This window comes from Anser anser (genome assembly GCF_964211835.1).
Source record: "Anser anser genome assembly, chromosome: 14".
Classification (NCBI taxonomy): Eukaryota; Metazoa; Chordata; class Aves; order Anseriformes; family Anatidae; genus Anser; species Anser anser.
In genome coordinates, this window is record NC_139735.1 from 14,802,802 (window position 1) to 14,828,642 (window position 25,841).

The 25,841-nt window shown below is 38.2% G+C and overlaps 2 protein-coding genes across 9 annotated transcripts in view; one reads left to right on the top strand and one right to left on the bottom strand.

Moving 5' to 3' along the window:
- The window catches only part of LOC310881216 (uncharacterized protein), a 36,625-nt gene extending 12,577 nt beyond the window's left edge, over positions 1 to 24,048 (top strand). For 2 of the 6 annotated variants that reach the window (XM_083798254.1, XM_083798253.1), the window contains exons 3-6: positions 3,342 to 3,528; positions 18,430 to 18,533; positions 19,634 to 19,673; positions 21,134 to 24,048. In XM_083798254.1, the coding sequence (XP_083654380.1) occupies positions 3,384 to 3,528; positions 18,430 to 18,533; positions 19,634 to 19,673; positions 21,134 to 21,231 (387 nt within the window). In that variant the 5' untranslated portion in view covers positions 3,342 to 3,383 and the 3' untranslated portion in view covers positions 21,232 to 24,048. Of the gene's footprint in view, positions 1 to 1,269; positions 3,298 to 3,341; positions 3,529 to 5,472; positions 9,101 to 18,429; positions 18,534 to 19,633; positions 19,689 to 21,133 lie in introns of those variants that run through there. The other 4 variants (XR_014572202.1, XR_014572203.1, XR_014572204.1 and 1 more) reach the window with 4 other exon arrangements.
- LOC310881215 (uncharacterized protein C5orf58 homolog) overlaps positions 1 to 25,540 on the bottom strand; it is a 45,940-nt gene extending 20,400 nt beyond the window's left edge. The window contains exons 1-2 of one of the 3 annotated variants that reach the window (XM_083798247.1): positions 25,477 to 25,540; positions 23,326 to 23,478 (exon numbers count right to left, since the gene is read on the bottom strand). In XM_083798247.1, the coding sequence (XP_083654373.1) occupies positions 23,326 to 23,357 (32 nt within the window). In that variant the 5' untranslated portion in view covers positions 23,358 to 23,478; positions 25,477 to 25,540. Of the gene's footprint in view, positions 1 to 7,191; positions 9,600 to 23,325; positions 23,479 to 25,476 lie in introns of those variants that run through there. The other 2 variants (XM_083798249.1, XM_083798248.1) reach the window with 2 other exon arrangements.
- Positions 25,541 to 25,841: the final 301 nt, after the last annotated feature.

Sequence of the window (25,841 nt, forward strand, 5' to 3'; positions counted from 1 at the left end):
ATATATTTCTTAAAGATTGTGAAAAAGCATTAGGTTCGCCGGTACTCTTTTAACACTTCATGCATTTTCTGTTTGAAACAGTGTCTTTAAAAAGACACTACTGTGATGCCACGCATGCTTCCCCTCTAATTTCCAATCTTGGGAACTGCCAGTTCAAATTAGTTCTTTCTAATCTGACATTACTGGCACCAGAACAGATTTGCAGGCTACAGTGATTCCTATAGCACCTCTTTGACAACGAGGGGTTCTTTGCTTACATGTCACCATCTACAACCTCATAAGAAATGCAGCTGATGTAAAGGAAAGTGCATCCAGCTCCGTAAGTTTTAGCTGAGTTAGATCAGTGGGACTAATGTTAGGACTAATGTTAGAAGCAATGTTTCTGTAATCCTTTTTCTTCAATTAAAGTTAGAAGCTGTAACTGAATACGCACAGCAAGAAGACCTGATTGATAAGCAAGTACGATTTGCAGTCATTTTCAGAGAAAGCTACACTTCAAATTCATCAGTGTTATATACACACTGAATATTATAAGGAAATCCACAACTACTCCTCTCATGCCTCAGTGCAGTAAGAACAAATAAGAAGCATGTGGAAAGTACTCCATGCCAGATCTTCTCAGCTATTTTTCAAACTACCTCCATAGACAGAAAATTCTTTCCAAGACAGTTTTTCTGAATTGTGCAGATATTTTCTTTGGTTCTTAATATTTTTGCTTGTGGTTAAGGCATGGAATTAAAGTCCTGGGGTACTTCCTTCCTTACTTTACTAGCAGTATATGCATAAACGATTAAGGGAGAACATAAAACAATTTCTATTCACTATATATGTCATCTTTCATCATTTTTGTCTCAGCTATCTAAAAAGTAGATGGTCCAGGTCAATGTATAAACCAACAGAACTAAACCCCATATCTGGTATCTGAAGGAGCTGGAGTTGTGCCACTTCAGAAGAAACAATATACAGTAGCAGAATGAAACCAAGCGAAACAAAATGATCCGCTGCCAAGAAACAGAATTTGAGATGACAAATTGTGTACCTTAATATTCTTATTAATTACAGTTACCCAAGGATTACTGTAGCAATGTAAAATATGTTATCTTAAAGCCATAAAAACATTTGCATAAGAAATTTTACTAAAGTAATACTGGCTGCTAAAAAGCCCATAATGTCTATGGACACCTGCTATTACTAAGACCTCCAAAACCTGTGACAAGCCCAAGTAATCTTTGTTAAATCTGCTTAAGTTGTACTATGTTTTCATTTCAGGTGCACACAGCTTCGTAAATGTACACTTCTACAAGAACTGGTGCTGAAAGTGAATTTTGTTCTCACAGAACCTCTGTATAAGATTTCATCAAAAATTGTATTTGGCTCTGTTGAGATCAAATTTCTTCTTGTTTACATCTCTCCAATTCTGAGACAGAAACAACTTACTACTAGTTAATAATACAGTAATGCTTTACGTTTGATTTGTTTCATACTCTGATCCATTCCTCTAGTTTGGACATAAAGTGTGCAAAGATAGAAAGATATTATTTGTAAATTATAACGAGAGAATATGCAAGTCTTGGATGAAATTTCACTTTGGCCATCATCTTTAATAATAAAACTGTGCCTCTCATCATGTTCCGTACCAACTCAGGAGAAAGTGTGTCCTTACTGAATGATCGTGTGTCCTCTCTGAACCACCTGCAAGTGTCCTTACTGAATCACCAAAGTCATTTCCCGTTTCTTTGCAATTTTCCAGACCTACCTTGTTTAGCCTGAAATCAGACAGTGTCAGAGTTCAAGGTCACATGGCTTCAGGCAAAATAAACTTGAGCTAGTTGTTGAGCTGCATGTTATGTATAATTTTTTTTTTTATTATTTTTTTTTAAAAAAAAGTAGTATATAAAACAGGATAGGTCATAGATGCAGAGTTTACAGCTGCTGCTTTTGTTTACTGATGCATATTTGTACCACATACAAAAGCTTGAGTGTTCCTGATAATAGTTAAGGCTGTAACATGTTATATCAGGGAAATAAGACACTGACAGAGGTCAGCAGGAGATAATGGATGAAATGTAACACACAGAAACAAAGCTCCTACTTAAATGCATGCAGGTGCTTAGGTTTCAGAACTCAGATGTTTCACCAGGATAACAGCAGAAATTAAAAAGAAGTATGCACGAGCATTATCCCCATTTAATGTTAATTTCACGGCAATGAATGGAAAACTAGGAAATGTATGATAGCATTTTCCATTTACTTCTAGAAGCTAAAAAAAAAAGAATGAAAAGTACATAAATCTCAACATCAGCTCTATGATGTTTTTTGCATGTGAGATGTGTTAGCAAGTTTACAGTTGGAATATCTTGTGATGCACAGAAAGGCCAAAAAACTCTTCTCTAGAGGTTATAAGGAAAATGTAATCAGGAGCATACTTGGCTTATAAAGTTATACATTGTTCTGTCTGTGTATACATTATCTCAAATAAACAAATTTCTGAAGAACCAATCTGCCAAAGAGACAGACTATAAGGTATTTTTGAAAAAATATCTACCCATTTGTTATCAGTTCTTATCATGTCCCTAGTTCTGAGAGTTCTTTCAGAAATTTTGCTCATAATGTAGCTATGTATGTTTGCAATAGTATTAAAATTTGTCCCAGAACCGTGGATGTGTCACAGTCTATTCCTTTGAAAATAACTCGTATATCTGTATTATGAAAAGCAGAATATTGCAGCTGGAAAGGTCTCTGGCTCCTGAGTATTTACCCTAGATGTTAGGTATGTTTGTACAGTCTGGGTTGTGACAGCTATATTCTTGTAGATACCATATTTGCATACAAGGAGTGATGCTGTCCACAGTTGTTTCTAATATAATTTAGAATAAAAAAGAATGAAAATAAATAAGTAAAACATCATGTCCTCCTGCAGGACAGAAAGGAGTAAGCCCTAAAACAAGGTATAAAGAGAAAGGGATCCAATTTTGTATCTTTGGTTTAAATGCTCCCTGTCAGGCACGGACCCTTACAACAACATTCCTACCACTTCTGCTCTTAGTGTCTCACCTGCCCTATCCCTTTCTCCACCCCCCCCCCTTTTTTTTATTTTGTTATAAGTGGCAGTTTCTACAGGAATTGTTTCAGATGATAGATGTTATCCTATGAAAAGTACAAGATTCTCTTTTGATAATTAGCAGCACAAATGTCACTGTGTTTGGATAAACTATGGTAGTACACGGTCCCTGTTGAGCTTTTTCTCTTCTGACAGACACTGAGGTCTCCAGTCCTGAAAGAGACCCTAATAGTGGGAGTCCAGCTTCTGTGATATTACGTAACACCATTTTTTGTTTCAGGGAAGGACCTTCCATGAAAAATAGGTAACTACGTAGCTGTGGATGATTCCAGACAACCACAGTCGACGTTGGGACAACAATAGAGAAGCACCACTAGGGAAAATTCTGATGAGCTGGAAGATCTTTCCATGTTTAACCTGGCAAGCAAAGGTTGAAACAAACAGAAGTATATTTATATATCCAGCAGGTAGGAGGAAGAGCCATATAAACCTAAGGAGAATGTTTGCTTAAAAGTAATAGGGCATAATAAGGTCATGCATTTAAACTGGAAATTAGAAGAAGGTATGTGAAATTCAAACAAAGGGCTAAGGACTCTAGCAGATATAGGGTGGGTGAAGATCTTACCAGCTTTAAGATGGAGCCTGAGCATGATGTGGCTGGCTGCTGTAGAGTGGGGCTAGACAGGGCCCATTAAAGTGATCTGACACTGCTTGAATCTCAGAGGTAGGCAAGCTGTGCACCTGGAACATCAGGACTGTAGGATGGCCTTTTAGGGCCTGGGACACCTCCTCTGCACCCCCATTTAACAGTTCGGGGCTTCTTTTCAGAAACCCCTCTTCTCAATTTGGCATCCTCATATGGGTACACAGCCTTACAGGTGCACTTTGGCCAGGTGACTCAGCACCATTCATCACCATGCATTTGAATTTTCCATGTGTAGCTAGATGAAAGCTGTGTGATATGCACAGTGTTTTACAACTCCTCATAGTCTTGGTCTTAAATAAAGCTTGCCAACGCACATTTTATGAGCAATATCATTACCTATCTACGGTACCACTCGGTGCTCTACGTACCTCAGTACTGCTCTGTGCTCACAAGTATGAATGCCCATCACAAAACTTGGAGGGTTTGTTTCTTGGTTTCTGTGTGACATTTTGCTTTTTGCCTTTTACTTACGTAGCAGTGGGAATTTAGTTCCAGGTTTTGACGTATCCTGTTGAGTATATTTTTAATAGTGTGTAGCAAGATGTGTTGAACATAATTTATGTAGCCCTAGTCTTATGTTAAATGCTGCAGAATCAGGCAGAAAGTCAAATCCTACCCCCAAAACTTCTGCAGTTTACAGTGGGACAGATGTAGCCCAAATGTAATGGGGAAGGGTAGACCGTCCTGCTAAAATTATGCAACAGAAGTGGAACTAATAAAAGGTTCAGGGTGCATTTTTATGCCCACTGTGTCCCGTATTCTCCTCTTGAAAGTGATGTCAGTGCTATAAAGAAAAAGGGACTCACAGCTCTAATGCCCCTTAACTTCCTTTCCTTTTTATCTATTACTCCCCTCTCCAGTAAACAGACCTTTAAAAAGGGAACACAGGAAAACATCACAAAAGAGAATGTGAGGCAGCTGAACAAAAGTCTTTTCCCTATTCGGTATTTTTTGGCTGTACTTGTGCATTGATATCCTAGGGCATGAGGACATGATAGTATTTTCAGTTTGCAAGTCTCTATGAAATTACGTACAACACAAATGAAAAGGAATACTGTATCAGGCAGGAAAGAAGCTGAAGAGGCATAATGCCTTGAGGAAGAAAGCGTATCTATTCTTCCTTACAGAAAGGAAAGAGATTATACTCAGTTAAGCTCTCTCCACATAAAGACAGTTTCATTTGTCAGAAATGACCGTGTCAGTAAATAGGATTCATTTTCAAAAAGAAACTTACTTACTTTTTTTTTGTGTGTGTGTGTGTGTGTGTGTCATCAGTCCTGCTTCTCAAATTATTTCTAATTACATTATTCCATACATGAAATAAAACTTTTTTTTTTTTTTCCTTCCATGGTTGCTAGCCATGGTGTTCATGTATTTCCTGATCTGGAAGTATGTACTTAATAATTGGAAAAAGTGAATGTAAATGTTTGGTTTTCAACCAGGCAAACTGTGAAAAAAGAACTTCTTTTTCATAGTCAACTGTAAACACTTCCAGCTCACTTTTTATTCATATTCTTCTAATTTGTAGTGATGTTTATTCATCAAATGTGCCAATCATTACAGAGAGAATAGAAGAATACTTGACAATATGTATGAGGAAGCACAGTACTTGGGGCCTGGAAGTTTTGCATATAAAAATACTGGCTTTGAAGCATCTGTATCTACACTTGAACAAATAAATACATTGACCGTTGCCTATTTTCAGGGATTTTAGAAGAGGCCAGAGAAGGACATTGGTTTTCCCATGTAAGACAGCAAAAGGAGCTTTATATGATATTAAAAATAAGTACTTCTCCTATGCTTAGTAGCACTAGTGTCTGGAATGGTGGTGGTTCTGAGGTGCGCTGGCATTACGCATTCTAAGGGTATTTGCTCAGTGAAGTACAACTACTAATTTCTAGTCAACACAGGTAGAATGGAGATGGAGTACATTGACCTATGATTCCTTTTTGAGGAGCTGGAATGGAAATTTTATAATGCAAATTCATTTTGGCATGCTCTTACAACTGCCAGTAATTCCCACCCTCATTGCCAACAAATTATTGTCTGCAAGCATGGCAGCCAGTCTGAAACAAGTTTCACCACACCTTGCACTGACCAAGTCCCAATCATACTGACTCAACCAAGGCTTGAAATGAACCTTTAGGGAGAGGCAGCAAATATTCTAAAACTAGATGGACAGAAGGAAACCTTTGCCTTTAGTTAAGGCAGTAGGAGTTCTGTGAAACTTTCTGTTGCTAGAAATTGCTGCCTGCTTGCTTCTGCTTGTTCTAGCTGCTATCATTCATCTTCTCTGGGAACCCCTTGCAATGGCATAGGCACTGTGGAGCAGAAGGAGAGAAGACAGATGGCTAAAACATCTCTTCATATTCTGCCAAATCCAAGCCTTTCAGTTGTGTAGGAACACGTGGGACCTTTTGTTCCATTCTGTTTGTCTCTGCTGAACACACTGTACTATAAATTGATTCCCAGACCAATAAATGAAAAACAAGAAATTAGGCAACCTACTTCACTGCATGGCATTCCCACCATTGTCCATCTAGTCTCACGTTATGCAATTAAAGAGCGACTATTACATATTACACAGAACATCTGTAGCAGCTTTCCTTTTTTTAAAGTGTTAAAAAAAGCCAACTATCAAAAGTGATTTCTGTCATACAGTCTTCCTCCTCTGTGCTTATACTTTGCACATGCATTACAACGCTTCTTGTAACCACTTGCAGCCCTTATTCAGCCGATCTAGGCACATTTAGTTCTCTTAAGCAATCATTTCTAATGAGACAACACAGTTGGAAGAAACTGTAAAAAAAAAAATAACAAATAAATCAGGGTGCAAAACCTCTGCAGTAGTGGACATTAGTCACTGTATGACAGTAACAAGACCAAATTCTTGCAGGAGTGCTGGACAATGCCAGAGTACTAGAAACATGATTCCTCGCATTTGTCGCTTCTGTGTTCAAATCTAAATAGAAAAAAATTTCTAACTGAACAACCCTATCAGGCTTTACTCCCAATCACTAGCACTTCTGCTCATGATCCTCTAAATATTCAAAGTTAGGGTGGAGAAATTAAGACAGACTTCTGCAAGGACTTGCATGCCCAGTTCCTTTTGGACATCCAAAACACAGAAAAGGCTTTGAAGTGGATATCTCTAATCTACTTATTTCCATAAGAAACAGATTTTCATTAAAATGTCTTTTTCTCCCCAGTAACAGCCTAAAAAAAAATAAAAATCAAAACATATATTATGCAACCTCAAGAGGGCAGCATGGTATTTCAAGAATCACCTTAACACAAAGGTAGTAATGCCTTAATAGCAGGCTGTAATGACAGCATTGAATAATTAAGATTATTGTAAACTGTAATTATAAATAAATAAATAGGCATGAAAAGAGAGAAGCCCATGGCAGTAACACTAGCTCACCTGTGTTGCTTCTGTCCATGTATGTCCATGCATGACTCTCAGTAGCAGATGACGCAGGGTTGCAGTTTGCAGATGTTTGTCCTCTGTGCTGTACCAGTTACAACAGCATAGCCTTCCCTGCCTGTCCTTGCTTAACCAATACCCACTATAAGCAACCTGTTAAAAACTGTGATAGCACTGGTTTTAGTGCAAAGGATAGCCTTGGTCTGTGATAATGAATTTGTTGCCCGCAATTGGTAATAATTCTGCTCAGGCTTTCAAATGGTACATAGGAGTTTAGGATTATAGCAACACTGAGTGCAGGGTGATCTCATGATTATTTGAATACAGTTGCCTTTTATGGCACTGCATTATATCATCCTTTCATAAAAGTATTATATTCCGACTTGAAATTAGATAATTTTTTCCCTTTTACTACTTCTCTCGGAAGAGTATTTCAGACTTTCTTAGCTCTAATGAACCTTACGTGAAATTGCACTGCAGATTTATTCTTAGCCAATTTATGTTTCGGTTCCTGTGCCAACACTATCTGCTAGCTGCAACATTGCCTCTGTTTTGCTTAATTAAACATGTTGTCTTTTATGCTATGACCAAAGCCTACAATTCCTTGATCATCTTAGTAGCACTTTTCTCTGCCTGTTCACCTTTTAATTTCCCTCCTTGAACACTGATGATACATAATAATTACAGTCCAAATGAGAAATCCCCAGATCACTGGCCTTAAAACTTCTACATGCCTACTGGAAATCCATCATGGCACCATGTGCCTTTTATACACCGATGGGTTAGGGATGGCAACATTAATGTGTATTCTGGAGACTTGGAGAAAGAATAAAACTGAGCAGTTATGTGCAAGTACAATCTCCAATTCTGCCATTGCAGTGCATCAACGGCCAAATCAAAAAGGACTCTGTCTCAGGTAACCCATTTTAGAAAAGAATTATGGGTTATGATACTCACCCATGCAACTATATAACCCATACTACAGCTACAAAATGATATAGAACAGAAACCACATGCCATAATAGCACATTCTTCAGCTCACTGAAGTAGTCTATCTGCTGTAAGTCTCACAGTGACACGTCCAAGGATAACTAAGAGGTTCAGTTAAGCAAAATTACTTGAACAGGGATTACTGACAATACATTACCTGCTGCCAGGCAGATACTGCATTTTGACTTATCACAATTGTGAATAGAAAATGTATTATTAGAAAAACAATAAAAAAGTACAACAAACCTTGATCATCATTTATTTATGCAATGAAGACTACCATCATCTCTGATCTTGACTCAGATTCTACATATTAAAAACAGTGGGCTGTCCTAGAAACCACTGCATCATTTTCTTCATTTTCATTTCATGAGGTAACATTAGGTTGCCACATCAAGTTCTACCTCCCTGTTTGGCCTCATTGGTGATATTGGTGATATTTCCATTCCAACTAATACTGTGTATATTAAATACTCATATTAATTATAAAACCAAACTGGGGGGAAAAAATCATGAAGTTCCTATGAAATTCGTTTTTCATAGAATGTGACTTTCAGAACATGCTTCTATTAGGAAGCGTAAAATTCTTTCAACAATTAATGGATTTTAATGCTGATACTATTATTGTGTTTTCACCATTTCTTTATATATTACTGGTGTCACAGAATGGTTTAGGTTGGAAGGGACCTCTGGAGGTCATCTAGTCCAGCTCCCCTGCTCAGGCAGGGCCACCTAGAGCAGGTTGCCAAGAACTGTATCCAGACAACTTCTGAATAGCTCTAGGGATGGAGATTCCGTATACTGGTATATCACTGTATAACTCAGTGCTTCATGTATTATGATAATTTATTATTTCTATTACATTTCCTAAAATAAATCCTCTCTCACTCCTGTCCTGGTTTTGGTTAAACCACAACAACTCCAAAAGAATTCCTTCTGGAATTGTTCTTGAAATCAGTATAATAAATCTCATCATAAATCCTGTTTACTGAAGAGAACCTTTTCTAACAGCATGTTTATGACCTCTGCTTCTCAACATCTTTTTCACAATCGCAGTATATTGCAAAATAAATACTCTTTTCTAACACCAATGTTATTCTCAAAACAAAGGACACTTTTTTGCACCAGCTAACATCCGATACTTTAAAACTGTCAGGTTGCTAGACCCTGCAAAAATCAGAACTTTGAACAACTAAAAAGCTGAATTTCTACTCAGGTAAAAAACAAAAACATGTTTTAAAAAACAACCAAGCCTTTCATAACCGTCAATTTGGCCGAAATGCATAATTAGCTCTCTCACAATTAGGTATTACCAGCATCCACAGGAGAAACATAGGAAGAAACCACATGAGACACGCTGGATAGTTCTGTTCTGCAGAAATTAAATGCATTGTAAAGGCAGTATCTGCTCCTACATCCTTTTTGTTAATACAAGATTCACACTTCAGATGTGTTTTTAAATGTGGTCCAGGTGGGTTAACTGTGGATTCCTCATCCTGTGTTTCTGCTTCTCCTTTGAATCTTGCCCTGGCACTCATTTAACACCACAGTGAGCCAGTTTGTGGAGTTAATCTGGCAAAAAACAATTTTGCCAGCTGGTTAAATAACCAGCTAGTTACTTGGTGGGCTTTCTACAGCTTCAACTGTCTGGCTATATGTGGACTTAGACAAGCACTTTGCCAATGTGAGGGAAGCATCTGGAGTGCTCAGCAGGAAGGCAGACACCTTCTTTGCAGCAGCAGATTGCAGTTAGATTTTGGGGTGCATTAAAACACCCCTCCCTCTGCAGGTGGTGCAAACAACCATTGCAGGCTGCAAGCCAGAGAAATTCAGAAACATTTGGCTCCTATTGAACTCAACAGCAGTAGTGAATGAATACCCTGCACTTTAAACATGGCAGTCATAGACTACAGATTTTTTTTTTTTTGATCTATAAGAATTCTAGCAAGACTATGGACTCAAGTAATCCAGCAAAAATTTAATAACATTCCCCAGAATCAAAGATGGGGAAAAGTATTGAACAGGTTTAAAATTCTTTTCATGGATTGGCTTCAGTGAGCAAGTAGAATGATAAATAGTATACACAAAAAACATTCTGCATTTATCTAACTCCTAATAATTTAAGATGTTTACCCCTGTCCCACTGCTGCAGCATGTAAACCGATCAGTCAATGATTCAATGGATGAACAAATGCTGAAAACAACGGAAGACTTGTGGGATAGAAGAAAGTAGTGCCCTGTTACCCTCCCCAAGACTTGAGCAATTTGTCTTGCAAATACAGTTAATTTTCATCTAATCCATTACTTACACTTCAAATATGCCAGTTTTCTAGTGGTGAATGGGCGACTGGTGAATGGGCCACTTACTAGCGTTTTTTATATATATATATTTTTTTTTTTTTTCCTGAGCCAATTTAATTGGGAAAATATATTTCCCTTCAAATGAAAGGCAAGTCTATGGATCTGGGTTCTGCCATTTGTCTTTCATTCTACCAGCTAGGAGAACAACACAGCAAGCAAATAATAGATTATATTCTGTGTTTATTTTGTTAAGGAACAATACAAAGGATTCTGTAGCCAGTTCTAGAACAGTCTCTGCTTAATCAGACTTCTTATTTGCTCTTTTCTTTTACTCTCATCATCTGCTCTGCACATAAGCCAAATGCATACTTGTATATTACCCTGGCTGAAAAACAGTTTGAAATGGTACAATCTCAAAGAGATCAGCTGAAAATCTTCACTATTCCCATCTTCACAGACATTTTTAAACCACATTTAAAGGTGATGTGGTTGTCAATATTTTTAAATATCCTTGTGTACATAAAATAATGATCTTTAAAATCATCTAAATGAAAAAAAGAAAAAGTCAGGTTGTTTTCTTTGAGTTTCTGAAAGGAGAGAGATACCAGTCTGACTAAACTGGGTAAATTCTATGGATATAACTTTGATTTTCCACACTGCTGCATGTGTGTATATTTCAGAATAACGTACATTACTCATTCAGAGCCATTTTGTGGCTGGGTTGGGGATGAGCTTTGCTCCAGGGGAAGGAGAGCTGCCACATTTGTTGGCCATACGCTCAGATCTAGCATTCAGTTTTCCCACTGCCTGTGAACATGAAATAATACATTGTGAAACAACACATTATCAAGGGTATCTGGGATTGCACAGCATCCTAAACACAGTAAGTTTCATTTAGTCCTTGACCTTGGCACAGTGAAGCTGGATACCAATTCCATCCATAGTGAAACACAGGGAGTTCCACAAAATACAGAATATGAAAAAGGGTTCAAAAAAGTGGTGGCAGATATAATATCTCCATCATTCTATGTAATATAGCAGCTAGCCACAGTTAACACAAAAGAAAATGGAATAGCAAGGGACTCTTCTGATGTACTTTGCTGAACAGATGGATGGATTGCAGACTCATTTTGTCTATCAGAACCTATCACTACCTCTTCTCTTTCTAAGTAGGAATTTGTCCTGCTTTCCTAAGGTTTATCGGGGGAATCTGTTACAGGACTTCAGCATTTACAGTAACAGACCTGATTAGATGCTCCTGATTTTACAAGGTTTCTACATTTAATAGATGGTTTGATGTGAAATTAAGCAAAAACAAACAAACAAACAAACAAACAAAACCCTTCCAGACTGAATCACCTTACAGGCAAAAAGAGAAAACATACCAATGATTGAAAATAGGAGCTATACTTTCATGACTGACCTACACTGCTCTGTAATCCAAGGGGGCTCTGCAATGGCATATTTTCTATGAATTTAAAAGTAGGAAGTCTAGATGCCTGGATCACTGATTCTTTCTGATAATGTTTAATATACTGCTTTTTCTAATGGATGGCCTGTACAGAAGCAACCTACAGCCTTCTTGTCATTTAGCACCCTGTCTTCTCACAGAATTCTGATTCAGAGATCCATTCTCTTTCAAAGATGAGTGCACTTGCATCTAAAGATTAGCCCTGGCAACTTTTTTCTTGTTGAGAAAGAAAAAGAGAAAAAGTAACAGACTGTGACTCTTGGGAATAAATCACTAGGTCACACATTCAGTGCTAGAACAGCTCCTCTGGTATGACTACATGAAGCTGGGGAAGATTCAACTGTAAAGAATGTTTCCACTATTTTTTTTTTTTTGGCTGATTTCTGTATTTTGTTGTGGTGGTTTCACCCTGATAGACAGTTTAACTCCACAACAACCACGCTTTCACTCCCCTCTCCCAGCTGCTGTTGCATTTTTCCTTTCTTAAATGTGCTCTCCCAGAGGCCCACTCAGCATCACTCACCAGCTTGGCTCTGGCCAGTGGCAATTCCCTTTGGAGCAGCTGGAGCTGGCTCTGCTCTGACATGGGGCTGTTGCTGGGCTCTGCTCACAGAGGCCACCCCTGCAGCCCCCCTGCTCCCAAAACCTTGCCACATAAACCCAATACATTCATGTGCTCAGGTACCTGGCAATAGTCAATAACAAAAAGAAAGGACACAGACAGGATGCCTTTTGCACACATGCAATTACATTATGGTAGTAAAAAAGCATAGGGGTGAGACACTCAGTACTGGATACTGTTTGTATTTATCCTGTTGGGAAGTCTGCATACCATGAGTTTAGTCCTGCTATTCTTTGACTCCCCCACCTCCTCTTTAGTCAGATTCAGGGTATATATCCACTTTCTGTTTGACGAGGCAGGGTTAGTGAGGTTGTCAAGAGGCAGGTTCTGGCTCCCTGAATCTCTTCCCTAAGACCCAACCCTACAGAATGCTAAAGAAGATGGAGATCTGCTTTGACACTTGCCAGATGGCAAAGCTTAAAACTGCATCCTCTGAAAAGAAATAGCAGAAAGACACAGCTCTAGTTACATTCTTCTCCATCCCCAATGCATATGCTGCACCACAATTAGTTTTCTGGGGACTGGATACACATTGAGCCATCTCAGCTGGAGAGCCCTAAGTGTTGTATGGTCAACTTGTACTGTTTCTAACCCACACTGGGAGCAGAGCAGAGCAAAATCAGCACCTTGTATTCATGCTTCATTCCAAGTGCCTGGAACGTACATCCCTCGCCCTAACCCTGAGCTTTACATAACTGGAGTGTTCACTTCGTTAGCATTTAGTGGGTTTTCCACGAAATTATTTATTACCTTCAGAAAAAGAAAAGGAGCATCACTGGGTCTTAAATTCACTGGAAAAGCATTACATAATTGACCCAACGAGAAAAAAAATTTTGCACTTACGTAGATATTACATTTTTTCCTTAATATATCCAAATATGCTCTGATCTGAGGGTTCAGCTTAGTCATTTTCTGGTATCTGCTAAATTCTGTTAAAATCCTTGTGGTAGAACTGGGTAAAATTAAGTCATAAACAGAAGATATATATGATGAACAACATCTTCGTCTGGAAAAGATAGCAAACAGCATTTGCAACCTGCCCTCCTAGATCTGAAAATAATATCTTAGCCCCAAGCACTGAGGTTGTGAGAACACGTTGGAAAGGGAGATGGAGAAAGGTAGGCTGCAAAACAAAGATCACAGGGCAAAATAATAGAGTAAGAAAAATGATGTAGGAGTCCAGTTTGTTAACATGTGTTAAGATTTCTATCATCATTCTGATGTTAATAATTGACATGAAATACAGTGAGAGTTAGATAACAGCAGAAATGCTCATGCCAGGAACCCATTTCATTTTCCAGTGGTGTGAGGCACTGGGCAATGGGGAAATGCATAACCGCATTTCAGAGATGATCTTGCTTCACTGCATTACATCTTGAGGAATTTTATACTGTCTAGAAAGAGATTTCTGTTTGTGGCAGGTAATAGGAGGTATTCTTTTTAGAGCAGAGAGTGGAAAAAGAACAGGATGTGAATTTTGTTTGTGGAAGTGAGGAATTAATAGCAAAGCCTTGAGTCAGGTATAAGCTGGGTGGTTATTGTGCAAGCCTCATCACACAGTGCTGCCATCTCACCCCAATTTATGACCTGGAACATAGCAAATTTTACGGCTTTTAGCTGGGACTGCAAGTTGTACCAATGTGTACAACGATTTTATAAATCCAAGGGAAAGAGGTAAAAGCTCCAAAGTTCTTTTGCTCTTTAAGCTAGCTCAGGTGTAAGCTGGACAAAATCTGATGACACACAGCACCACCTGAGCCTGCAAATCACATGCCAACATTAGAGTACACAGTTTAAATCCAGTCATTCCATATTGCCTGAACTCAGAATGCACATGCAAGCCAAGATTTGTTCTCTACCACAAGCAAGTACAAGTAAATGAGTAGGAACAGCTTTAGCATGGTTACAGTTTGTGTTTACATGTGGATAGGCCACATTTTAATTTTTCACCATCACACCCGATAGGGGTAGCATTTGTAATGACTCACAGAGAACCAGAAAATCTCAGCCAGCACAGGCTGCTGAGATCAGTGGCCTCTATGACCAGCTTGCCAGCCCCAAGAATTCACGAGAGAGGGGGCATTCAGGCTTTCACTTCTCTTTACACTGCCAGAGTCCATGCTTTCTGGTTCATACCACCAAAAGCCAGCTTAAACCAGAGGTGAATCTACTACATGATATAACAAACGGCTGTTGCTCTTATTTGCCCTGTATGTTCTTATCTCACAGTTCACAATTAATCACCACCCTGGAAATCAAACACTAAAGTATTTGTACATTCTCTTTTAAAATACATTTCAATTTCCTTTTAGTTGAACTGCCCTGTCCTTCGCCACACCTGCTCCATGCATCATTCTGCACAGCACACTCTGTACATACCTGAGGAGTCTGATGACTCATGCTAGACAGGGAACATAATCACCACAGAAAGAATACAAGCTCAAAAATTGTGATGCAACTGAAGTATAGAGGGATGTCTGTTCATTAGCAAATAATCACATTTGCATATTGATGATACATTACATCATGTCTGAGGACTAGATCCTGTTGGTAACATGAAATCCTCTTCAGTATGTGACCAAACAAGTAACATGAGTAACAAATTTGTACTAAGCACTAAAGGCCTGTGCTGGAAAACTGTAAAACCAATCCTAAGTATTTGGTAAGTATGTTTTTTGATGCATGTCAGCTTAGCCCTTGTGAAATCTAGCTTATTCTGTTCTATCTGGAGACATACTGCTCTTTGCAGAGAGAATAATTGGGAGAGGCTGATTTTATGGGAACAGCAATACAGATGAATTGGTCTCCTATCTAACATTTATAGGGAAGGTTTCCTTGGTTTCAGCATAGATCACAGGTACAGTCGAAGGTACAGCTAGTTTCTCTGAATTGCCATTAAGCTCAGAGTACTCACTAGGTTTTAGAACAAATACATTAAGTTCCCAAGCCATTGCTGTTCCTCATCACATAAGCTGCAAGGGATTGCCCTATTACCTATTACTATCACTGTCAGTTTGTGACAGTTATGCATCTTTTGTTTGTAGTACTAAAATATTTTTGCTACTCTGTGGTATATTTTCTCTATGAATTAATAAGTCATATGTTTACAAATATGCAAGCACTTATCTCTGGAGATTGTTAGCCTTCCATGTGTCTGAAGAATATTATTGCAGGAAATATTCTCTGCGTATTTGTTTAAAAGAACACAACCTCATTAAAAAGGAGCCTGAAACTATCTGGAAATGCTGGAAGCAATAATCCAATTGTTACAAATCTTGAGACTGATTCAGTTTAGATCTTGTCATAGATGCAAAGCCAGGCCCAGTCTGATATCCCCTTGAGTGACATCAAACTTCCAAGAAGGAAGACAGTTTGAGTGATATCAGAGCTAAGACAGATCAGCTTCTTACAGTTTCACGAACTGACCTCAGTCAGCAGTTGTTGATCAAAACTTCCACGGGAATGATGTCCTCACAAGGGTTCTCTGCAGGGTGGGTTCTGTGATGTCTCTTTGGAGGCACTGTGACCGTCCCCTGTGTTGAGACACGGTTCCTTGTCCTGCTGAAGGTGGAACTGACCAATATGGTTAAAAAGTTATAAAGATAAAAGGTGGAAGAGAAAGACACCATGATCAAATAAACCCCGTTTCCACAGGAAATAAGGCTAAAAATAAAGTGACGCATTGCTTTCCAGAGTCTCTACTCGGTTGTGAGGAAGCTAAAAAAGCAGACGTTTTCAGCCTGACATTTGTGTATTACCTGTAGTAATGTGGTGTGGAATACCACATTTCCCCTGAACCAATATAGGGACTGAGCTCTGAGCTTGCCGAACTTGTATTATGAAGGAAGGAAAATGAACTAACTAATAACTTTATTCAAAGTTTTACTGGCAACTTGTCTGTTCTGATGATTTAACTGTTATTTACACTGAAACCGACATGCAAGAAGATTATAGCCTATGACTCCCAGGGGAGCAAGCTGTGGAATTTTTGCATTCTGCACAATGTTATGGGTTGGCAACCACTCCTGTGTGCTAACACAGATCGCTTCAATCCCTTGTGTTTATCCTATAAACAAGAAAGTGCTCCACACTGTTGTCCTAAAGAAAATAGCTGAAATCTAAAGCAGCTCAGTCCTGTTTAAGCTGTCCCCAGACACACTGCCTACCACGCGGGTTTGTTTTTCATTTATTTGTTAATGAAAACTGGCAGCAGATGCTACACTTTTATTGAGCACATTAATCATTGAAAGAAAACAATATTTCTGCTGCTCTGCAACTCCTGTACTACAAGTAATCAGGCCTGCTCTTTCCTGTTAACCCTGTACATAATGTAGAATCCCCTGGAGCATGGGGATTTTTTTGCTACAGTATATTTCTGCTGTGAGATTGGATGCTTAAGTGTGGATTGAAGTAAGATCTGAAACCATCCATTTGGCTTCTGATTCGAAATTCAACTTGTGGCAATAAGTACAAGAAATATGTGACAGGTGCTTGGATGCTTTTAAGAAATAAGAATGCAGCCTTGATCCGGTTGCTGGCTTTCACAGAACAGTAGTAAGAACAGCAACACTACCGATTCCTGTCATTCATAGCTGTATCATAGCACTAATGTAAACAGTATGCGCTGAATGCCTGTAAGGCATTAGGGAATTCCAGGTGCATATGCTGTATATACTCTTCATAAATTTGTGGCCGCTAGCACAAATATTTGCTCATCTTATGATAAGGTAACAAGGGGTGTGTGTAAATGCACAAGCTACCAGTGATCTAATCAGCCCTTAAGCAGGCCTTTGCTTTTCCCCACTACTCATTTAGGAGTTATATTATTAGTGGCTATCGGGGGGTAACTTTCTCTTTGAGAATAAGCAACCCTGCACACGCTGCTCTGATAGAAATACCCTACAGCTCAAGACTGCACCTACAGCTCCAAACACTTGGATTCATTACCTTTCCGCTACCTTGTGCCATGCAGCAGTTACAGGACCCTGCCTGTGAGGACCCGTCCAGAAGGTAGGATGGCAAGAGTGGCACTATTTAGATGGGCTAACAGGTCTTAAGCTATTAACAAATATGGTTTGTTCTCTTCAGCAAAGCTGCACCACTGTAGATGACAATCATTACCTCCATATTCTCTCATCCTCCCATATAAAGCTTCAACCTGATTCTGAGGAAGGAAGGTGAATCAGAGAAGTGCAGTTCATAGAGCTGTGGAGGTACCAATCCAAGACCAAATGAGCCTTAAAGTACAAGCTACTTCAAAAATATTTTACTGATAAAAATAAATAAATAAATAAATAAAAACTATCTTTATTCATATATAGCTTCTTTATCTTCTGGATTGGAGAAAAAAATAATCCCTGAGGTTGATCTGTTTAACTCAGTGGAGGCACCAATGAAAAATGTGATCATCCTTGTGCCACTCTTATTCTATACTCATGGTTACACAGGAGCATTTACCCCTCTGATGACCAAATCATTTGTGGTTCAGAATTACGGAAAATTATTCTAAGAGCTGAGTATAACAAAAGAGATGACAAGTTGTCCCCAGGGGTGGTCTGCATGTACTCGTCTACAGAGAACAAATTGCCATGGAAAACACTGTAATACAGCATACTTTACAGAATACTTTATATGCTCTAATGAATTAAGCATTACTTTTTCCTCTAAGCCTAGCTTCTGAATTCTTCGGTTAAATCAGCCCAAGGAGAAATGTACATGTCTCCGTTTGTCTCTGTAATCAATTCAGTACAAGTTATAAATATACCAGGTAAATTTATTTTACTCCGCTGTATTTGGGAACAGGTCGCTTAGCTATATCTAGTTTTGTTTGCATATCCTCCTTTGCCCACAGGTGAATACAGTAGCAGAGAATGGTATGGGCTGGAAAACCATGGTGGGATGTCACCGAAACAGAACAGTGCTAACAGGCACCGTGCAGTTCCTGCAGCACTTAGAGTGAGGACATATTTCAGTTTCTCATTTTAGACATCCTGGCAACAGATTTCCTGATATATGGGAAATTCTTCAGGACGTGGTAATTGTGCCTGGTAACTAAGTTGGTATCTCTCCAGTGAATACTGCATTCTCCAGCCTGAAACAGGAGTTTTCTAGGGAGAACTGGACTAGTCCAGCTTGGATGGGTGTTAACATGAATTTGTGTGCAGTCTCTACATTCATTATCCTTCCCATTATATCTTTCACTTTTTCTCCATCCTGTAGGTTCACCCAAAGGGTGTAAGTTTATTGTCAACAGTATTTATTAAATTAAAGACAGTAACAGCTGCGGCTGTTAGAATACTAGTAAATATTTTTTATTTTTTTTTCTTCTTTCTATATGAATGAGTTAAGATCTGTATGGTTGCAAACAAAATATACCAGATGAATGCAAATGATAGAATACCGAATGTCTTTGTTTTTTAGTTCTTACAGTCTCTAGCACAGGACAATCGTTGAGTGATTAGAAAGCAATCCCTTAACAATTTTAAAACTAATTTTGTGGCATTTCCCACTGAAAGCAAACTATTCCAGATGGATTTTTACCAAAGAAATTCCTTCATATGAGGTCACAAAAATTCTACTATTCTGTTCCCAGTTTGTAACCTAAAAAAGCTTTAATATGCCTGTGGAAAAGGGTCAGTGAGTTAGATCTTAGACTAACAAAAACATTGCAAAGCCCTAATGCAATTATATCACTATGCCTGCTGTAGCTTCAATTTGCTTGTCTAAAGCAGGTAAATCTATTTTCCCTGGTACTAGTAAATATTAGTGTACCTCTAAGTAGTAAAACTTAAAAGTATTTGATTATTCTGCCCACATAAAGAATTTTGATGCACAATTTGACATGCTTTATGAGTCTTATAGTTGGAAAATCAATCACCAAGTGCCTTAAGCAAGAAGTTCAAAATCATGGCATTTATCTTTCTCTATAGTTATATTGTATTTTTCAATATTCAAAGTTGTGACCTCAGTATTTTGCTGATTCTCACAATGTTACTATACTATTGCCATAGCTCCTTGGGTAATTTGAGTTTTAAATTTTTATTTCTGTTTTTCAGATATCTGCAAAGACCATGAAATTCAGAATGGAGCTGAAAAGTATGTGATAAATAGGTAAACACTAAGTCCAGCTCACCTCCAGGCGCTGTATCTTTGAATAACATTTTCTGAAGTAATAACTTGTTTTTCTCACCTAAATAGATATGAATTGTTGACACTGAAGAAAAAGAAGTGTCAAATAAGAAGCTACTGCTTTTTACAGCTGCTTTTTTTAGTGCAAACTATTAACTTTTGGTTTTCCATCTACATTTTCTGGATGCATCCCTGGAAAAACACACCCTCATATATTGGTGACTATAAAAAAGGTGGTACGAGGTTCTTCTAAAACTTTACAGTCTTTCAGAAAAAAACTTTTATCCAGAGAGGATGTGAATTACTTCATAACAGAGCACTTCAACACAGTGGCGTATATTTCCAATTGTATCTACCTATTACCAAGTATATTTAATATTACTACCTGTCTATATGGGAGCAATAGTGTTGCAGTACTTTTCAGTGTAAATGTTTCAATTCCAATGATTTTGCAAGACATTAAACAACTGGTATAGCAAAAAACAACAGCAAACTACATGGAGAGAAGACAGAATGGAAAAGATGATGACCAGACCAAAGGCCTGAATTTGCTGCCATTTACACTCACAGAAGTATGTAGTCTCACTGTTTCTGGATATTTCCCTAAATATGGATGGTGGCAAGCATATCAGAGACTGTCTGTATACAGATGGATTAAGAACAATGAGTCAGCCTCTCTGCTTTAATAATAATAATAAAAAAAAAAACACTTGTAAAAACACCCCAGTGATTTTTAGTAAATCAGACAAGGTTATACAAATAAAATGCGATAGCCATGTGATCTCAGTAAAGCCAATTACATCTAAATAACGACGGTGCAGAGGTGTGAACTGTTCTTTGCTAGTTACTCATTAACTAATCTTCATTAATCATAAAAAATGTTGGTTTTTTTTCACGATTCTGGATTCTATAACCGTAATCTCCCAATCACTGTTTTGCTCAGGTGGCCTCGTTCCACCTGCTATCCTTTCCTTCCTTGCTAAGGTATTTTGCAATAGCAGCCGATGAGTAGGAGTTACAAAAAGGGGCTCCAGGTTTACAGCACAGATGAAATCTCTTCCAGGGAAATCTGGATTATTATTATTATTTTTTTAATCTTACATTTCATAATCAGTGAAAACAAATGAAAAAGCAATTAAGTATCTTTCATTTACTTCACGGGCTGACAAACAAAACTGAGCAAATGCAAAAACCAAACACTACATAAAGCTTTTCTCCCACTTTTCAGATCTAGATGAAAGTCCTGTAGAACATACCCAGGAATACAGGGAAAACATTAGAAGAACGCAGGAATCAAAACTCAGTTAATCCTGTGACTGAAATACCCTTGTACGTGTAGCAGCTAACACTCCATCTCTATGGTACGTTTTATGCCTCTTGGACGCATAATGCTATTCAAACCTCATTATATCTATGTTTCTTTGCAGAAACATATAAAAGCAAAAATCAAATGGAAAGAATAATTATAAGAGCATCTGTCAGATCTTCCTTCCTCAGCCTTATGTTCCTCCACCCAGACAAATGAAAAGGCTTCAGCCCCAGGAAAATAGAGATCTCAAGAGCACTGCTGAAGACAATCAGCATCAGGAACTTCATGTATCTGAACTACTTCCTTGCAGCTCCCTGGAAAAGTCATTCAAGTCACTAACACCATGACAGCTGAAGAAACACTCTCAACATGTTTCATCTTGAGACGAAACCATCTCAAAAATTATGTAGTCCAAACTTTGCCCTGTTACACAGATGAAGGAGCTAACAATGTAGGATAATTTATTAAGATTTTCACCAGTTTCTTTCAGAGAACTTGAATCATTGACACAACCAACTTGCATCAGTCACTAATTACCTATCATTAACACTTTTAATCCAGTCATATTCAAGTATAGTTCAGGTGGTGGCTTACATTATAGTTTGAGGCACATAGTTATGACAACTATAATGGACAGCTAAAAGGTCTTCCTCAAATCCAACATCTTAGTATAAAAAAATTAAGGTGATTTTTCCCCCCAAACATCCACCCTCTTCTTTGTCCAAAGCAGGAATGCCAGCCTCAAATGCTGCTTAAACTATCCTGTCTTTTTCCTCCATAGCCACAGCTTTTTGTTTGCTGCTCTTATCCTTGCAGATAGATAGGCAGACATAAAATGATGCCTGTCTCATAGGCAGGAGGTCTGGCAAACTGCTTTTCAGAGCCCAAAACAAACAGTCCTCTGAGGACTAGCCAGCAGGGCACTGTGGAGCAGAAAGCTAGGTTGTCCCTTCCATGTGTCCCAGTATATCAAGGTTCAAGCTTCATTGACTCCAGTATAGAGACCTTAATCAAGATTTTTCATGCCTCAGAGAACAGTACAGCTGCTAAACTTTCTTTAATAAGTGTTTTATACCTGGGGAAGCTGAACAGGAATTAGCTGAAAAGAGATGAGTTATTTCTGCCTTTATTAAGCAGCAATGTATTATGACACAAGCACTAATATTGTTTTGCTCTAACATGAAAGAGATACTGCTCTATGTGATTTAGCTAAGTCACTGATTCTGTTCCAGTTGCTGCCTGCATTTTTTCTTGCAATATGGCTTTGCTTAAAATTCAGGAAGCCAAACGCACTGTGTTAAGTCTGAGGAGAGACTTCTCTATTTTTTTATTTCCCATCAAGTAAAGCAGATACAGTCATCTTCCCAGGATGTACTGCCAATACTGTCTTTATAAAGCTCACCTTGAGGTTTCATAACAATTTCATTTTAAATGAAATTAATCTCCTCTTACCTTAATGAGCCAGTGTTGGCAATGTCAACGGAATATTCTTTTAAAGGAGACACAGGTATAAGGTAGGTCATCAAAAGTGGCCACACTGTGAAATAATACTGCAGATACTTTGCCTGAATATGTTTTGCTTTGCAGACCAGTTTTTACCTCCTTAACTTACCACTGGAATCTAGAATATAGAGGGAAACTACTGTTTCTTCTGGGGATTAGTTTTATGGGGAGATTCTAACTATAAAAGGAGCCCTTTCTTGATGAGAGGTGGTAATATCATAGGTAATCAGGGATTTGTTAAAGATTATGAAGAAACAGAATGACAGCCAAGCCAGACAGAAACATTGTTCAGTTTGAAGTACAGCAACCTTCTGTGAACCTGAGAGGTAGAGATTCATCTAACAATACCTATTAGAAACTTGACTGTCTGACAACAGCAACGCACAAGCTAATAATTTATAAAGTCCTTATCCTTCCTGATTTTAGTAAATTCTTAGCTAGAATTCTGGAGAATCCAAGTATAACCACAAGCCTTATAGCTTCTTAGATACAGTACTGTGTCTTTGAGTGATCTGAAGCACAGCTGCTTCAAACTGGAAACTGTAGAGCTCTGTGGCAGCCTTTGAAGAATTTAATGGGATCCTAGTTCCTGTCCTGCCTATCTTTGCATGCATTGCATGGCAAATGATCTCTGTTATTCCTCCCACTAGCCAGGACAATGAGTAGTCCCCACTGATGTAAAACAGAAAAAGTATTCTTTATCTGAACAAGACACCCACCCCATTATCGATGGGCCACATGATAAAGTTAAGCAGAGTAGGCATACCCATGTGTTAAATCACAGATAGCTATATACAAACATGTTACCTGATGGCTGATGGAGGAGGACTGCCAAGCATGTTAGCTTGGCGTGGCTTGATGCTCTCAGCTTTTGTCTTCGGAGATTAGGATTCTGTGGGAGGTGTGCTCCATGAGGCAGCAGAGCATTATGCCTTCTTTACATTCCCCTTCCTCCTTTTCCTATACAATGACAGAACAGGGATCAAGCTAACTAGACGATTTCAAGCTGACACCCAGAGCAAAGGAAAAAAAAAACAAACAACAAACCAAACAAACAAAAAGAACAATGTACAGCAAAAAAAAAAAAAAAAAAGTGCTTTGTAGCTTGGGACCATGGAACTATGAAGATGAGTTAGAATGTGTTGAATAGATATGATCACCTGAATTTACAGCTTGCATGCAAGAACAACATGATAAGCCATTCAGAAGAAACTCAAAATTGAGACCTAGAATATAATCTTCATTCCTCCATGGCTAAATTCTTGCATACTGTAGCCTCGTTATTTTCTTAGTAACTGGCTCAAAGCTTCTATTCATAACACAAAATCTCATGTTATGAAATCTGCATATGATGAATGCATATAAATCTTTCTCTTGCAAACTTCTCATTAACACAATTCCCACCATTAGTAGAATCTGTTATTGGTCAATACTGGGTTGAAAAGCTAATTACCTTACAGTCTTTGTATTGCACTTAATAATTATTTAGAGTCTAGAAATGAGAATAAAAATGTTTTATTCTTTACTCAACATGAAATCATCTTCATTTATGTTCCTGGAAAATGAGTAAGAGACTGAGAAAGACTACCTCTGCTGCCAGGCTTTCATAATGTACTGACAATATGCTGACCTGTGCAGAAATGTATTACAGAACAATATTTTTGCTTTCAGTGCTGCATTTACTGTAAATTTGCATTCTTCCAGGAAAATTCTGACAGATATATGTAACATCACAGACCTGACTTCAACAGGGTCACTTAGCTATTATTGGTTCCACTAACCGTTTTTTTGAAAGAAGACCTAGCAGTTGAATTTGATGCCAGGGCTGAAGACACAGAAACAGAGAGGACCTATGCAAGACACTGGAAAAGCAGAGAAAAGATTTCCTTCCCTTAAGCTGTAGAAGTTATCACCCTGCCATCACTATTAAGCAGTCCCTGCTTCTGAGCTCACAACAGAAACAGTGCCCAAGACGCTCCTTCCATACCAGGGTTCCTATTTCCATTAATCACACTGCCATCACATGCGCTAAGTGGCAATAGCCCTTCATCTCCTCTGCAAAGCTTAATCAAGTGTTGCCAAAATTACTCAATTCTGCCCAACCAACAGCATCCTAATTATCCTGTATTTTATGACATGCCACAAATATTCAATTAAAACTAGCCCAAGTAGTTTGTTATTCTTGTTGATGATCACATAGATTTCACTGCTAGTCACAGCCTAAAAGGCATAGTTGACAGGGCCCTTACAAAGTTACCAGGAAAAAAAATGACATTTTCAGACATTACAAATTAATGTAGACTTTATTAGCAAACCATTCATTTATTGGCTGTTTTATTCCTTATGAGCAAACTTTTCTCTCTTGTGAAAGCCTATTCTGCCCTAACAAATAGGAAGCATTGTCAAAAATGCCTACATCCACACAGTTTAAGTAGTAGATTTACATCTTACATCCAAGGTACTATTAACACGTGAAATCACCATGTTTCTAACAGGGCAGAATAGCCAGTAACTTAAAAGTATGAGGTCTGGTAGACTGGAGCTACTGCTTAAATGAGAAAGCATCTCGTATCACCATCCTATCCACTCCTATGTTTGTGATAATTGTATTTAGATTTAGAGAAAATCTGTTTGCTAACTTTCAAATAACCACTGAATAATTTAATCAGCAGTCAGTAATAAGATATGGATTCCAGAATAAGACACTGACAATGAAAAAGGAAGTCAAGCACACCACTGAAAATTCATTGCCATTTTCCTGACTTGACTGCTGCACTGTCTTTTGTACCCTTCCCTTTATAAAGTCTTAGACCTCAAAGCTCAAAACGTTACTTATTTGCTTTTTTTCCCTGTAATGGCTATATTGATGAATCAGAAATTTTTTTGCTAAGATCTCATTTATCTTCACATGCAGAAAAAAAAAAGGAAGAAAGTTAATGAGCAATAAACTCCTCTTACTTTACTACAGAATTTTTGAAATGCTGTCCTTCCACTTGTTCACAAATCCTCATGAATACACATGCACAATGACACACATAAGTTCAGTCTGTGTTTGCATGTTTGCAGATCAGTTCAATACTACATGATCTTTATCAGTGTTATTACGAAATGTCTTCACAGACTAGTCTGTGACACTTCAGAAGCTGCTGAAATGGATTTCTGGTTGCCAAGAGGCTTATCTTTTATCTTTTACCTCTGAATAACAGAACAGACTGTCTATTGTTGGCATTTTTCACAGTTTGATTTTTTTTAAGTACCAAATTTTACAGCAAAGATATAAATCCAATTCATCTGCCTTTTTCACCCCTCTAAAATCACTCTCT